We start from the raw sequence: 17,187 nt of genomic DNA, 5'->3' as shown, positions 1-17,187 counted from the left end.
ATTAAACGTAGTTGTATTAAGACAGCAGCCCACTTTGTGACCTAGGGAGACACAGTTGGTTGTACTTAGGTCACCTGTTTCTGTAGAATAAACTCGAAAACTCTTGTCCCAGAAACCACAGATAAGAATGTAGCGATTATCTGCTGTGACCACAAAACAATGTGCATTGATCTGAATGCTCTGATCCACCAGGTCTGTGATCTGCCGCTTGTTCACACCGGAGTTATTGGCTGTAACAAAATGCAAACCATTTTTATAAGTAAGCCATTCCAACACCTTCCTGTCATCCACTTACAAGGGAAAATGAATACATTTAACTTTCAATGAACTGTGAATTTGTTGTTGAGTAAGCATTCTGAATATGAACATTTAGAGCTGTCTATATGGGTGTCAGAAATAAAAAAATATTGTGAGATTCCTGGTTACTCTTTGAATAAGACAAAAGATTTTACAGGAGATGACAATTTCTCATAAACTGCCTGATGCACTGCATAATATGTGGCAATATTTTACCCTATATTCTCTGCTGAAGAACTCTTCAAAAACAAATTGAATTTCAGGAACGTGATGGAAGTCAACGCTAATAGTACCACAGATTCAGTTCTTGCTGATTGGTACTTCTGCTACAGAAAATATCACAGGTTGTGTTGTGTGACCCCTACGCCCTCCATACTTTCTGATTCTTAAATGGATTAAAGACAAAAATAAGGATTCAACGAATTACTATAATTATTAGAATCATAGAATCGTAGAACCATTAAGGTTGGGAAAGTTCTCTAAGATGACGTAGTCCAACTATCCAACTGTCCAGCCACCACCAGTATTGTCCGCTAACCATGTTCCCTAAGTACCTCCTCCACACATTTCTTGAACACTTGCAGGGATGGTGACTTCACCATCTCTTTGGGTGGCCTCTTCCAATGCCTGACCACACTTTTGGAGAAAATGCTTCTCCTAATACCCAAGCTGAACCTCCCCTGGTGGAACTTGAAGCAATTACCTTATGCATTACCTCTTGTTCTACTGCTGTTACCTGCGAGAAGAGGCCAATCTCCACCTCATCTCAGTCTCCTTTCAGGCAGTTTTGGGGAGCAATAACGTCTCCCTGAGTCTCCTCCATACTGAACAGTCCTAGCTCCCTCGTCCACTTCCCATAAGACTTGTCCTCCATACCCTTCATAGCCTCGTCACCCTCCTCTGGATACACTCCAAGTCCTTCACGTCTTTCTTGTAGTGCGGGGCCCAAAACTAAACACAGGCCATAAGGAATAGTATTCACACCATAGGCAATACTTGGAAATTCCCTCAGAGGGAAAAGGAATGATTACTACTGAAGCCAACCATCCCATATGTCAAATGGAGCAGTTAAGAAGGAATGTGAGTCATTAACTAACTTGCTCTTGACTTCCCATTGCATTAGAGGCAGGATTTAGCAATTCAGTAAAGGTGTATTCTCACCTAGTATTAATATTCTAACACTTTGGTATACAAGCTATTTACCTGCACTTCATCTGTACTCACTGTAGAGACATCGCTTCAAATAGCATGTCATCTCACACTGAAATAGCTGTCTCAGAGCTATACAATTCCAGAGGACAGTTTCACTTCTGACAGTAGCTATAGAGGAAATCTTTACAACTAACTTCCAATGACTGAAGCTAGCTGAGATCACAGAATCATATAATTATAGAATTGTTCAGGTTGGAAAAGACCTCCAAGATCATCAAGTCCAACCACAACCTAACCATACTACCCTAACCCTAACAACTCTCCGTTAAATCGTGTCCCTGAGCACCACATCCAAATGTTAAACTCAGAGAGAACAAAACTCACCACATCCAAAGCACCACATCCAAACTCACTCAGAGAGAATGTGTCCATAGGAACATGACTTATTGCACATAATGCTCTGAAATTTCTTTTGTCCCCATTTTTGATTATTCTACTTAAATTTCTCACAACTGCATGAAATAAGAGACTTAACAAGAATGTCCACTAATTTAAAATTCCTTATACATGTTAATACCAGGTTTACGTATGTTTCAAGAACATAAATGTAAATCACCAGAGACTCTATGGCCATCCAATGAAATATAACAAATTACTCAGATTTTCAGAACAGGTGGGCACAATAGTAATTCGCCAGCTTTTGAGAGGAAAATCTAACAAAAACACTGTCTTTATATGAGAAAACTAAGCATATATTGTGATAAAATTAACTCTCCTGAGATATTTGTACACAAATCTTTCGATCACAAATACTGACAACTAACTTTTCATTTACAGATGTTTAAAAACGTTTGTTTTTTTCTCAGTGGTCCTTCAAAATTTGCTCTAAGAACCATCCCTACCCACAACTTCTGACTCAAAACTGCACCTATTACAAAAATTTACAAAGATAAAGCAAACAGTTTCAATTAAAGAGAAATACCATCAACTGTAAGCACGGGGTCACAACCTTTATTAATAGCACTCAAACAATTTCAGCTGGTACTTATTTTTAAATAGTCAACTTCTAAAAATATTTTTAGATTTGTACTACAACAATTGTTGTAGATTAGTAGTACAACAATTTAAAATGCAATAATTGGGCTATTAATTTAGTAATCCCTACTAAGAAAATCCCAATCATAAATTAATGAAACGAGTTTACATTAACTGCTATACAAAGAGCTTGTATGAAACTAAAAACCGTGAGCTCTGCCAGACCCTCACGTTTTATTTTATTAATGTGACCTGATAAGAGAACAGAATTATAAATACGGACTGACAGTGTAACTGACTTAATTAGTTGTTTCTTAAATACCAATTGCTGATGATGTTAACAAATAACACTTGCAGTCCATTCAGCATCAATAGGTAATGCTTTTTATTTTCTAGGACTGACAAAAATAAATATTTTCCTATGTTCTATGTTAAAAGAAGCATAGTATACAAATACATCTTAATCAACAATTTTTGAAAATGCCATTTTCAAATATATTTCTATGTTTTTATCTTGACATACCGATCAATGGATCCATTTCAATTGGAAGATGATGGGCTTGATCCAAAGAATATCCTGGGGCTCCTCGAAGGCCTAAATGTGAAAGGAAAATAAAGAACATAGGAACCTTGTTATCTTATATTTTTTTCTATGATTTTTCTAGGTTTAAAACTACTGTGAAATTACTATATCCAAATAATACTTCTTACTATTTCTTGTTCTATGAGTCTTTAAATATTTTTTCCTCTCTGCTATAGAAATACAGACTTCTTTACTCTTTGGTTATGAAACAGAAATTATAACTGTATGAATGCTACTGAAATCTCTGTGGAGAAACTTGGGCCTTTGCGTGGATTTATCTAGAATATTTTGCTGGGAAATTGAAGGCTACAGTAAATTTATCATAATCATTCCCATCTTCAGCAGTCCTTTAGATGTTCTAATTTGCAGCAAGGACTGAATATTTAGTAATATCTGCTTTCAGGCCTTTATAGCATTGCTTTGGCTCTTCTGAAGACTCTTCCCATTGTGTAAGTCACAATAGTCCGTGAAGAAAAGAAATTTTTTTGTCTAGAACTGCCATGTTGCACAAGAATATCTTCCATAAGAGGAGATATAAAGTTCTTGAGAACAAACTCGGAGCACACTGATGATTGAGACTGGCGTGCCCTTGCAGCTCGGAAAGCAAATGGTAATCTGGGCTTCATCAGAAGAGGGGTGACCAGCAGGGACAGGGAGGTGATTGTCCCCCTCTACTCTGCTCTTGTGAGGCCCCATCTGGAATGCTGCGTCCAGGTCTGGAGCCCGCAGTACAAGAAAGGCAGGGAGCTGTTGGAGAGGGTCCAGAGGAGGGCCATGAAGATGATCAGGGGACTGGAGCACCTCCCCTATGAAGACAGGCTGAGGGAGCTGGGCTTGTTCAGCCTGGAGGGTGACCTCACTGCAGCCTTTCAATATCTATTGGGAGCCCAGAAACAGAAAGAGAATCAACTCTTTGAAAGGGGTTGATAACTGCAGGACATGGGGAAATGGTTATAACTTGAGGGAGGGAAGATTTAGGTTGGATGTCAGGGGGAAGTTCTTTACAGAGATAGTGGTGAGGTGCTGGAACAGGCTGCCCAGAGAGGTTGTGGATGCCCCATCTCTGGAGGTGTTCAAGGCCAGGTTGGATGGGGCCCTGGGCAGCCTGGTCTAGTATTGAATGGGGAGGTTGGTGGCCCTGCATGTGGCAGGGGGTTGGAAATTCATGATCCTTGAGGTCCCTTCCAACCCTGGCCATTCTGTGATTCTGTGATTCTGTGTTCCTTGGCCTACTGTGGATTTGTTCATATTTCTAACTCTTTTGTCTTATGTTATACATTGGGAACACTCCACTAACAATCTCTGTATTCAGTCATAATTGCTATTTTCTACTGTTGCAATAGGTGACTTGAGAAGGCAAAACAAAACCCCACAAGGCCTACAGCTGATCCTGTCAGCTTCTGAAAAACATCGCTCTTATAACTTCTCATTATCCTTCCTCCATTTCTCTCTCTTTTTTAAAAAGCAAATCAGTCTGGGACAGATTTTTACTGGAATTTACTGCGACTCACTAAATCTCATTGTGACATGGGCATGTAAATGACTTTTACTGTGTATGAACTCTTGAATCTTTACAGAAATCTTACAACAAGGGGTGTGTGTATAGATATCCTTTATGCTAGACCTATGATTAAAAAAAGATGGTTATACTTGAAAACTGATGCTCCTTCCTGAAATGAAATGACCAGATTTTGATTTTCCAAACAGCTTTTCTTTCCTGTTTCCTGCTATTTCAATATATTCAGAAATTATTTATCCCATTTAAATTTATACCTGAGGTTGGTTGTTTTTTTTTCTTCCATGGTTGATTCGCAATGTGAATTCTGCATATTTACTATGTGACAGGATTGTGTACGGAAAATTAAACCACAACTTATAGGCATTATAAAGGCCAACAAGACTTCTAGCGAACTAGAAGACTTCTCTAAATAATAATTGCTAAGAAAATGCTTGAACTTCAGGATACTATTGTTTTAGTGACTTTGACTCCTTCACAGAAAAGTATATGTAGGAATTTTGGTTTTCCCTCGTGTGACCATGTAGTAAGAAAATAAATAGAAAAGTACTAAATGAGCCTCCTCATACGGAAGTGTCTAGAATGTTGATAATTGCAGAGTACTTAGGCAGCATCCCTGAAAAAATATAGGGGAATCAATTACAGATCAGACAAATATTGTTAATAAAAAAAACCTAAAATACTAGTGGGCAGCTTCTGTATCTCTGAATCATTTTTGACACTTAGTTCTTTCCTTGAGGACAATTATGTAAAGAAATTACTATTTTTTTCCTTAATTTTTCATTTTAAAGAAATGGGCAAAACATGTTTACATCTGATGCCATTGCACCTGTTGGAGTATCAAAAATTCAAAGTTTGTGAAAGGCAACCAGGTATCCTGTTCTGTTCTATTTCAGTTGTATTCTATAAACCAACACACAGAGTTTCTTAAAAAAAAATAGGAACCATCTGAATATGTGTGAAATTTTAATATTCATGCTAACATTATTTAGCTGTCAGAATAAAATTCCAATTACAGCTTCTTTTACTACTCAAGAATTCAGTGTGGTATTAACTTTTCTCACTGATAGTTCCTCTAAATGCATGCCTGTAAGGGAATTCCCATTCAGTCCTCTAATTATGAATTTTAACACAAGTCTGTGGTTAGTCTTGTGCAAAAAAGATGGGATCTGCTTCACTTGACTTATTTACTGAGGAGATGTCTATAGTTAAGGCAGTGAAACCTCTAATTAATCTAGAGTTCCTTTACTTCTACTGGAGGGAGACTTCTTAACTCAAATTCACTATTTCATCTCCTGAAGGGCCTACTTCTGTCCAGGGAGTCCTCCTATGCTGTAAAGAGGGGATGGATTTTTCTTTTTTGCTCAGTCCTGACAAAGCTTCCGAATCAGCTACTGAGTCACACTCTGAAACGTGAGGCAACTTCTTGTTTTTTCCAGGTGGTAAGACACATTCAAAAATTTCCATATGTTGCAGCATGAGGGCCATCAGAGCAGAAAGACACCTTCATTCCTGAGTGGGGCTGCAGCTTGTGGTCCACCACATTTTCAGCAATGCACGGGACAATCTGTGTACTTGCAAGGCCGGGTGAGGAATCAAAGCACCATAGAATCACAGGATGGCTTAGGTTGGAAGGTACCTTAAATCCCACCCAGTTCCAGCCTTCCTGCAATGGGCAGGGTTGCCACTCAGGTTACCCAAGGGCCCCATTCCAACCTGGTCTTAAATGCCTCCAGGGATGGGGAGGAGACAGGAGAGTCCTAGTGGCAATGGAGAAGTGAGCAAGGACAGGAAAGGAAACGTGGCCTGACCCCACTAAATGGGCTTTTGATTTCATTCAGTTTGAGACAGAATGAGGAAAATTCTGTTCAGAACAATCCTGCCTTCAGTTTGCTTTCGGTCCCACATTACCACGCTGTGACCCAGAGGAAGGCCTGAAAGCTCTCACAAGCAGTAGACAGTGATGCATGCCAGTACATTTTTCTGAAGCCTGGAACATATTGATATAGATTGTGTCAAGAACAGTAGCGTGCTCCTGAAAATTATTATATCAAAGTCTGATCTTGATGTAACTACAAATCGACTGGCTGCCATGGGAATGTGCTGCTCTTATAGAGAGTGCTTCTAGGGATGACAGCAGAGTAAACAGAAGCTTTGAATATTTGACAGAAACCAGAATAACTGTACGTTTGCTATGTATTTGTACACACGCAAGTGAGTGAGATTAACTCATATCTACCTATCTCCACTCGAAATTAAAAGCTGCGCTGTTAAGATCTTCAGTTTTGAAAGAAATCCAGCTGTGAGGACCTACCTACTGTGTTGTGCCACCGATTGACAGCAAAGAGCCTGCTGCAGGTGACGGTCACCACGGCAGGAATTGTCAGGTGGGGCAGCGTGTTGGCTGCCACGTGTGTGACCGGAGAGTTTGATGGGAACTTCAGCACCATTATGACATCCTGCTGCATCTGATCTTTAAACATGAGGGGGCTCTGTGGAAGGAAACACTGTTGAGTAGAAAGGAGAAGAGAGCAGAAGAAAACAGAAGGGATAACACAATTAGTGAGGAGGTCTGAGGGAAAACAAGGTTAAAAAGAGCAGGCAAACACGTGCACATACAGGGAAAACAATGCTACCTGTGCATCTACACTAGTGACAGAGGAGAGCAAGATCAGAAGCTAATATTGGGTCATTACATGAGGACAAGTAGAGAATAGGAATGGCAAGGGTCCACCAGGTTATCATTACAGGGTACATAATGATTGCTAGCATTAATTAATACACAGTAAAATGCAAAATGATACAGCAGTTAGTATCCATGCAATAGAGATATGAGTAAAATAAAAGAATCCATTTGTAATTGCTACAAGTTATAATGGCTGAAAACAAGAAATTTTAAGAGGAACTCAAAATTTCAGATTTACATTTTTTCAGATATTTGATTTTTCTTAATGAATGCTTGATTGATGTTAATGAATGATATGAAATACATCACTTCTAAACATCAGGAGACATTTTAATTCTGTGCAAAGCATTTACTTATTACTCATAAGTAATTATAAATCAGTTCAGTGATTCTACAGGTGACACAGGTAATTTTTCACAAACAGCAGCAGTGTTACCACGTGAGATTATATCATGTACTGTTCTTAATGTTACTTTTTTCAACCAGTGCTATAACAAATATGTGTATTTTTAGAAGTTCAAATAATCCTTTCCTTTTGAATATAACTTTAAATATAAATATAAAATACAAATGACATTTATTATCGATACCTTAAGAATATAAAATATATGTTTAACGTCTACACAGTACTTGTAACAACATAGCTGGCATTTCCAGACCAATTCCCATTTTCATAGTGTGCAACCAGAAACGTGAGTTCCTTGTGAACAGATGAAATTAATGAAATTACTGTATGCATTACTCTTGATTTACAAAGCTTAGAGGAAAAAATATAGCTCTAAGCATTTAATCAAAGGCACTGAGTAACACAGAGATCTGTCTCATTCTGTCTTGCTATTTTGTATAATTTTTTGCAAGAAGCAGAAAGAAGAACATACTGGGAATGAATTTTGAAGTTCAAATTGAAATTAGAAAGAAGTATAAATTGTATTCTCCCAGGGGAACAGAAGGGAGGATTCCAGCACGATTTGAACTATATTGTTTCATTTCTGGCAAGCAGGCATTGTCCATATATCACCCCCTAACAAAGTTTCCTTCGAAAATGAATGAATAAATAAATAACAACAGACTCACTGCAAGAAGAGCCCGGAGTCATTCCCAGTACTTGCAGAAATAAGAATCTAAATATGTATTTATGAAGTGCATATTTATGAAGAAAGAGCCTTTTTATGCAATATTATGCAGGAAAAGCCAGGACTACAGAAAGTTAAGGCTAGTCAAATTCCACCTTGCTCTGCCACACTGTGTACAGCTGTATGGGCAGCGGAGGGCATTAAAGCGTTCCTTAAAGGGATACTTGATGACCTATAAAGAAGCCTCCGATTCAAAGGCAATGAATTCCCCACCAGCAGCTATGTCTCACCAGGTGCATGGCAGAGCTCCGCGGCGGATGGGGCTCAATGAGCAACTGCGATGGCGTCTGCCCGAAGTTCTGGATCTGCGCCTCCATGGCCTGCGGGGAAGGCAGAGGGACTGTCAGGAGCAATATGCATCAAGGAGAGAGGTCAACACACTCAGTGACAGTGCAGGCACATCCCAAGTCAGCCATGAAAAAAGTCCAGAAAATTCACCCGGTGCTCTCCTCCCAGGCTGCAGACTCAGCCAAGTGTTAGTATTTTGTAGACAAGCTCTGCTTCTCCTTTCAAGCATGCTTCGGTTACTCAACTAACCAGGCTCATTTCCAGTAACTGGCGTTATATGTGAAAATGTTAACCTGTGAGGACATGCAGTTCAGGTCTCGAGAGCTTTGTTGCTCTAAAAAGAACACATATACCTTAATAAATTCCTTTGTAAGGAGGAAAGTATGAGGATCTCTAATAAAATAAGCCTCTGGAATCTTAAATGGGGGGGAAAAAAGCAAACTGAGAAACAACATTCAAGTATAAAATACAATAACAACATAATAATTACTATTTCAATAACAACACTAGCAGGTTAAAACAAAAAAATGCCAGAAACAAATCTTGCCAGGCGCATTCAGACTACTGTAAAAATCTTTCCAAGTTGCATTCATTCTCCAAGTATTTTGTGCCTAATTCTATTGCAACCTTTTTTGTGGGCTTTCAGACTTCACAGTTATGTAGAGAAAACTTATCCATTTCAATTTATTCCATGAAGCATCAGCTTACTTTCAAAATAAATACAGAGTAACTCAATAAAGAGTAGAGCAAGTCCAACTGTGATGCTTCCGCTATTGAAACAGTTCATTTAAACACAAATATATTTAGGATACATCCTTAAAAACTTTGGCAAAAGATCGCTCCTTGTAAGATCAATAGAGTTCAAGAACTTTTATTTTTCAAACAAGTGCTATTTTATTTGATCCTTTAAAATCAAGAACAAAGAACCCATCAAAAGCTAAACTGGTGGATTTTGAAATGCACTATGTATGTACTTACATACGTACTGCACTCTGCACTACTGACCCTCAATATTTTTCTTGGGAGCCTTATCAATTTTTCATTTGCTACTGTACGCAAAATATGAAAAAATACTAAAAACATGACTAACTTGGTAAATTCTGTTACTTCTATCAAACTCAAAAAGGTAAGAAGCACATTAAATACTTCATTTACAGAAGAATCCTTTCAATCAACATATTTCATGATTCCTACAAGCCAGTCTGCACATTCCTACAATCCACAGCATAGAAGCCAGAACAGATGTTAGAGATTTCCTGACACGTCACAGCGTCCACCACTTTTGATGATCTAGACTGATCGGTAATTTAATAAAATACTGCTAACAAAAGAAGAAATGAATGCAAAGTCTGGTGAAGAAGCTGAAGGACTTCCATGGTTTGTAGCCTAACACACTGGATGATGTGTTTACACCAGTACAGGGAATTTCTTCCTTGTTGAGTAGTTGAGGTCAGGCTTTAGGCTGCTTTCTGGGGAACCGGTATGTTTCCTTGTTTTTATTAACAACATTTGCTGATGAATTAAAATCATGGACTGACTATATACAAAACCAATGTGTTTGTGTGGACGTATGTGTGTACGTTTGTACACATCTATACAGTAGTAACATACAAACAGTCTCCCTTTACATGCTGTGTAAAAACTGTCACTCATGCAGACACTTTTTTTACAGGAATATTAAATTCAGTTTGAATCAAAGTAGTATTTTCCATTACATTCATTACTCTGTAACTGATTTCCTAAGTTTTATTGTAATAGAATTATAGCTGCTTGTGGATTTTGGTTTCAAAATGATGACGACTAATATCAGCAACACCAGGCGCTGCATGATACATGTTCCCACACAGATCTGCCAATAATATTTTGAGAAAAGTAATTTCCTTTTTTTTTTTTTTTTTTTTTCCAAATAATTATCAAGGTTATTCGTTTAATTTTTGAAGGAATTATGTGATGAAATAAGAGTGTGAATTATATTTGGCAGCAACTCTGAACAAAACCCAGATCTTTCCCTACCACCCTTTAAGTGATCCCATAAATGATACTTCTGTCCTCTCACAGGCACACTGAAATGAATTATTAATTTTTTTTAAGTACAGCCTGATTCTAATTTACACATGTACTTTCGTGTTGTCCAGTGTTGGCAAATTCTGATTTTGGGGCTATCAATTCTGCATACATAACTCTGTGGGCTTTGCCTCCTAGCCCAGGTGGATTTATGATGTTAGCAGGGGAAAAGAAAGAGGAACAGAACAAAATAATAAATCAGCAGGAATTTTTTAGATGGATGCTTCAATCACAACTGTCAAAAGCAACTGTTACTTTACAGTTGAAAATGTCCTGGCAAATATTCACATACCTATTTATACACTCATGTTTTAAAACACATAAATGAATCACAGAATCACAGAATGGCCAGGGTTGGAAGGGACCTCAAGGATCATATTACTTTTCAGAAAGGGTGGTCAGGCACTGGAATGGACTGCCAAGGGAGGTGGTGGAGTCACCGAGCCTGGGGGTGTTCAAGGAAAGGCTGGATGTTGTGTTGAGGGACATGGTTTAGTGGGAGCTATTGGGAATAGGTGAACGGTTGGACTGGATGATCTCTTAGGTCTTTTCCAACCTTGGTGATTCTATGATTCTATGATTCTATGAATCTCCAACCCCCTGCCACATGCAGGGCCACCCATCCTCCCAATTTAATACCAGACCAGGCTGCCCAGGGCCCCATCCAACCTGGCCTTGAACACCTCTAGGGACGGGGCATCCACAACCTCTCTGGGCAGCCTGTTCCAGCACCTCACCACTCTCTGGGTAAAGAATTTCCCCCTGGTGTCTGACTTAAATCTTCCCTTCCTCAACTTAAAATCATTTCCCCTCGTCCTACACATATCAACCCCTTTCAAAGAGTGGATTCCCCTCCCCTCTGTAGGCTCCCTTTAGATATTGAAAGGCTGCAATGAGGTCACCCCGCAGCCTTCTTTTCTCCAGGCTGAACAAGCCCAGCTCCCTCAGCCTGTCTTCATAGGGGAGGTGCTCCAGTCCCCTGATCATATTCGTGGCCTTCCTCTGGACCCTCTCCAACAGCTCCCTGTCTTTTTCGTACTGTGGGCTCCACACTTGGATGCAGTATTCCAGATGGGGCCTCACAAGAGCAGATTAGAGGGGGACAATCACCTCCTTGTCCCTGCTGGCCACCCCTCTTTTGATGGAGCCTAGGAAACCATTTGCCCTCCGAGCCGCAAGAGCACACTGTTGGCTCATATTAAGTTTTACATCTATCAGGACCCCCAGGTCCTTCTCCACAGGGCTGAATGCCAAATCCTTCCTTCCATACTCAGAACAAGTGCAGAATCAAGACTCTGACAATGAGCAAACGTTCAATGCTTTTGCTACCTTGCACTTTCAAGGACAACTCTCACTCTCCCACCCTCTGATCAGTAATGCTATCCTTTTCTTTCAAAAGTACCATTTGTAAAACTGGGAACTCTTGGATGCTTAAAGAAACCGAACGATGCTTCTTTAAAGACACTGATGGCACAGCAATGCTCCACAGATGCACAGCTAGAACTGCTACTCCTCTCTAAATTTCAAAACACATGAAAAGGACAGAGAAACCTTGTTAAAACTTACACAGAAGATAACCATAAGCACACAGAGATAAGGGACTGGCCCAAGGGCATTCTTAATGTCGTGTGTTATCAGATCATGACATGTAACTAAAAGGTATAGAGCAGATCTGTGAATAACAGTGTAAGGCATTGATTTGTTTACCAGAAAACTACAGTTGTATGTGAAATAAATCTGAAACCTTAAGATACACCACAGCTTTTCTTGAACTTTAAATCATAAAATTTCTGATACATTTATTTTAAAAATTTTGGTCTAATTAATCAATTACTTTTCTCTCATCAGATCTTGAGTAACATATTCAAAGTGCTGCACAGCTCCCTAAAACACATATTCTGGTTAATTTAACATGTATTTTAATAAAGCTATTTTTTTCTCTCATTTCACCTTCAAATGTCTTTTGTGTACAAACAACATAAGCTTGGAGTTTAGTGGCTGCCAGATTTAATGCTTTTGAAACAGCAAAGTGGCAACTATACTAGTTTCCACTTTCTTAATAAGGTGTTGCAGGAAAGCTATTTAGTGAGCTGATTTGAGATTCCCTACTGTTTTTAATACACATAAAATGAGATTTGTACTGCAGACACTTCAGGGAGTAGCTGTTAGGATATGATCATATTGCAGAAAGATAAAATGGGCCTCAGTCTATTGATAACCATAAGTCCGAACAAGGAAACAAAAACATCTGCAAACTTGCTGACAATTCAAAGATTAAAATAATTATATATATATATATCTCATACATCCTAATTTATGATAGCAAGCAAAACATCGCTTCATAGCACTTAATATTAGTCATTTAAAAATAATACATAGAGATTTGTATTCTATGCTTATGTACAATTTTGAGTAGGAAATCAATAAAATAAAAATCACCCAGTCTAATGAAAAACATTTTTCTTAGTTACAGTGAGTAATATCCCAAACATGTTTTGCTCAAAGGAAAGAAGTTATTGGATTCCAGTTTTTATGCTTAATGGCAAACTGCACATTCACAGGGATAGTGGGATACTCCGCAGCTTGGAGGATAAGTCCTCAGTGCCAGCTTCAGGAGGAGATGTCTGTTTTGTTCTCACAGCAGTCTACCAAGTTATTTTTCTCTACTTAAGAATGCAGATTGAAAGAAATATAAATTAAGTGTGTCATTAAATAAGCAATCAGTTCCTTCAGGTTCAAAAATACTATTTCTTAGCAGGCAAAGACTCTAGTAACAATCAGCATGACCCAGCAGGAGCACAGCTGCAGGGTTGGTTGTAAGCACCACATACACTAACTGTGCCCAGTGCAGGGTCTTCCTACCAGTTTAGCTCCATGTGTGCTGCAGACCCCAGAAGAGAAGCAGCTGGTTTAGGGGCAGCCCTGGAGCACAATTTACAAGCTCTAGATGAAAATATGAGAATGGATATGTATGGAAACATCATAAAAGTGAAGGTTTTGTTTGCTCTTTGGCACACACGCACAAAATGGTAAGCTATAATGCAGTCTATTTTTAACATATTGTTTCTCCAAAAAGAGTTCTCAAAAATGCAAGCAAAATCATGAAGGAAGGTATTAACAAGAAGGGCTCTCTCACCTGCTAACACTCCTTTGCTGCATGGTAATCACAGAGCACAAGATGGATGAAAGTGGGAGTGCTTTTAGTTAGAGTCATGTAGGATGAGAAGAAAGAAACTTCTAAAACCAGACTGCACTGCAGATAGTAAGACAACACTTCTGCTCCTATGTGAAGGGGCTTTGTTTTGCTCATTTCACTGATTGCAACTGTAACAAGTCACACATTCAAAAATATATACTGAGTTTATGCTTTTGTTCCTTTTTTGTGATGTTCCTTTTTGTCAATTTCCATAATCCTTGCTCATTTTGCTCCCTCAGTGTACAAGCGTCAGGTTTTTCTCAAAACATTTTCCCTGTGCACGGGGACAGAGCACAGGGAAGAACCAAAATCTATATTCATTTGAGAAATATGCACCACAGCCATATTCATCCATATTTGCCTTTCCTGAAAGTTTCTTTCATTTCTGCATTGAAGTGAACACAGGCATTCTAACGTGCTCCCGTGCTCATGCAGCCAGCACGCTCAGCAGCCCCAAGCACTTCTTCCCAGTGAATGTGATTGACAGTCCTTTGGTGGGTAGCATAAGCAGCTTGCAAATGTTATTGTTTTGTACTAGTCGTTTGAGATACTGCTTTTTTATTTGCATCTACAGCTGTTAAACGGCATCAATATCTTCAGGACTTTTGGTAAGTTAGGTTAAGAGTATTGATTTCCATTTTATTACAGTGTGCTCTGAGGAAAGAAGCGCTGTAGTTTAAAGACAAGCAATGACTCAACCAGTCTGCAGGCTTTGATACAGTGGGTTATTTAATCAAGATACTCAAGGGACTGAAAGATGGGCACAGAAATGGATTTTCTCTGCAGGTCACTACTTTATTAATTTAACAGTGGAGAGGGGCAACCTTAAGCTCCTTCCCCACACAGGAGGTATCTCACTGGATCCAGTGTGCAATTAAAAGGCTCCACAGCAGAAGAGCAATAGCTTGGAGCGAAGCTTCAGCTCCTTCCCAGTCAGCCCAACCCTGTGCTCTTTCTCATTCCACTACGATTGCAAACAGAAATGCAAAATGAAGGAGAATGTATTTCCCATCCCCTTTACAGGCATCAGTTCATCCCTAACCTTATTTGTTTCTTGGAGCGCTGACTTTTAGCTTTCATATTTATCTAATTAAAGTACTTGTGTACTTTAAGTAATTGTGGTATCTATTTCTTCACTCTTTTATTTTTATAATTCTCCAGTTCTTATTCCTGGCAGTCCACTATGCCTTTCATGGCACATAAATCTTTAAACACCCTCCCAGTTTAAGTAGACAGTTAGTTAAAGGCATTGCAAACAAGAAAAAAAAGTGACTACATCTCACAAACAGAAACAGGGAAGGTGAAGCAAAAATATTGCTATGCCCCAGCCAGGGCAGGTTTGGGTAAGAGCGTCCCTGATTCTTTCAGGCACCTTCTCAAGTACAAGCCAGTGTCTCTGAGGTTCCTGCATATCTGAGCACAAAAACTTGCTTTTCCCCTCCAGCAGTTGCCATTCTCTCGAAAGATGTGGAAATCTTCCTTACACTGAAAAGCAGTGAAACTGCCTCTTTCCTTCTTACCTATGAAGAAAGGAAAAAACAACTTTTCTACAATTTCTATCTTTCCCTTGTGTCTTGTATCTTTCCAACTTTGCCTGGAACAATAGAGTTTACCACTGCTATAATGAAATTCTCTCATTAAATTACACTAAGAACTACAGCAAACTCTATTATGCTCTGAAGTGAACAGTTTTAACTCCCAATTCCTCTGACAAGGTCAATGTTGTTACAGGGGTTTCTTGGGACACTGCTCTGTTCATCACTTCCTTTTTATAGTTGTGATAATTTATAAAACTGCGGGTTCTGCTCCCAGCTGATGGCAATTTTGCTGCCTTTCCTTCCCTGCTGTTTGACTGCATACAAGGCAGACAGGGAGAATCCCTTTGCTTGTAAAATTACTGCTGTGCAAAACTCTGAATATCAGCTGGAACTAATGAAAGTCATTCATTTTTTATAATCATGTGTACATTTTCATCCAAAAATATTTTAATTTCTTTCTCTTTTATATAGCAAATTTTCTTATCATTCTCGTTCTATGCCATATTTTTCTCCAGTTGACAATCATATTTCTTACAGTCATGTTTATAATAATTCCTATCCCATTCGGATTGGTAACATTTACTGAAACTCTTTGTGTGTTCATTGATGTCATGCCAAATGAAATCATTGCTCTGTCATCATTCTCCCAAATCTGTATTAAGTTTATAGAAGAAAACGCTGGTTTCTTTGATCATTATTAAGCTGCTGAGTACAACACATTACAAAAGATTTTACTGCTAAGTTACTTTTGTGAGAGACGGAACAGCATGATACAGTAATTCATTAGATTTGTAACCATGTCATGAACACTTCCAGATTTGAAACCTGGTCAGTCACAGGATTGTTTTTTACTTTTTAGATGACTGATAATTGTCCTAAAATCATTGTCATACTGTTATGTAATGGACAGCTTCAGAAACAAGGACTTCTCTTGATCTGACAAGCAATTTTATCTTTTCTGAAGACATACTCTCATCAATTTAAAAACAGGAACTCTTATTATTGGTTTTAGATAACAAATATTTATGGTCACTGAAATAATTTCTTCTCCCTTAAACTGTAACCTATATGACAAAACACTTCTATATTTTCCTTGCTATTCATCAGACACCAACAGTTACAGTTACATTCAAAAGGCTGCATGGACAGAAGCTCTCTGTGATTTGTTGGTTAAAATGCCAATCTAGATGATCTTTCCCATCTGGTGCTTAAGTCTATGGAACAAGCTTCTCTTTGACATCTTGATTCTGCAATGCAAATTACTAAATCATACACCTGCAACATAAAATTTCTCTGTTGATATTATTACTTTATGTTTCTCCTTTATGTGACAGCAATCAATGCATCACAACATGCAGAACTGCAGATGTGTCCTATCTAATATTTGCAAACCTCAACCAAATCAGTTCTACCACTTCTCTCTGCCTCCTCTCATATCAATCCTATTACTAATGGACACTCCTCACACTTAGCTCTTTCCAAGATCTTGCTCAGAACATCAACTTCTATTCCAGCCAAACTGTTACTTCCATTTTTTTCTGAGCTTGATTCATCAATTTCAAGTTTCAAGAAATTGTTATTTCCAAAGGTCCTCCTCAAGCTATCCTTCCTTCCTTCCTTCCTTCCTTCCTTCCTTCCTTCCTTCCTTCCTTCCTTCCTTCCTTCCTTCCTTCCTTCCTTCCTTCCTTCCTTCCCTCCT

The 17,187-nt window shown here is 38.7% G+C and overlaps 1 protein-coding gene across 1 annotated transcript in view; it reads right to left on the bottom strand.

Annotated features, from left to right (window-relative positions):
• NBEA (neurobeachin) overlaps positions 1 to 17,187 on the bottom strand; it is a 466,212-nt gene that overhangs the window by 20,483 nt on the left and 428,542 nt on the right. The window contains exons 46-50 of the mRNA XM_042868525.1: positions 9,044 to 9,106; positions 8,633 to 8,722; positions 6,898 to 7,090; positions 3,008 to 3,079; positions 75 to 230 (exon numbers count right to left, since the gene is read on the bottom strand). Of these exons, the coding sequence (XP_042724459.1) occupies positions 75 to 230; positions 3,008 to 3,079; positions 6,898 to 7,090; positions 8,633 to 8,722; positions 9,044 to 9,106 (574 nt within the window). The remainder of the gene's footprint in view (positions 1 to 74; positions 231 to 3,007; positions 3,080 to 6,897; positions 7,091 to 8,632; positions 8,723 to 9,043; positions 9,107 to 17,187) is intronic.

The sequence above is a fragment of the Lagopus leucura genome, unplaced genomic scaffold (genome assembly GCF_019238085.1).
Source record: "Lagopus leucura isolate 7727_CA_CO unplaced genomic scaffold, USGS_WTPT01 Super-Scaffold_100001, whole genome shotgun sequence".
NCBI lineage: Eukaryota > Metazoa > Chordata > Aves > Galliformes > Phasianidae > Lagopus > Lagopus leucura.
The sequence above is the reverse complement of the archived record's forward strand: the minus strand, read 5'-3'. Positions and strand labels throughout refer to the sequence as shown.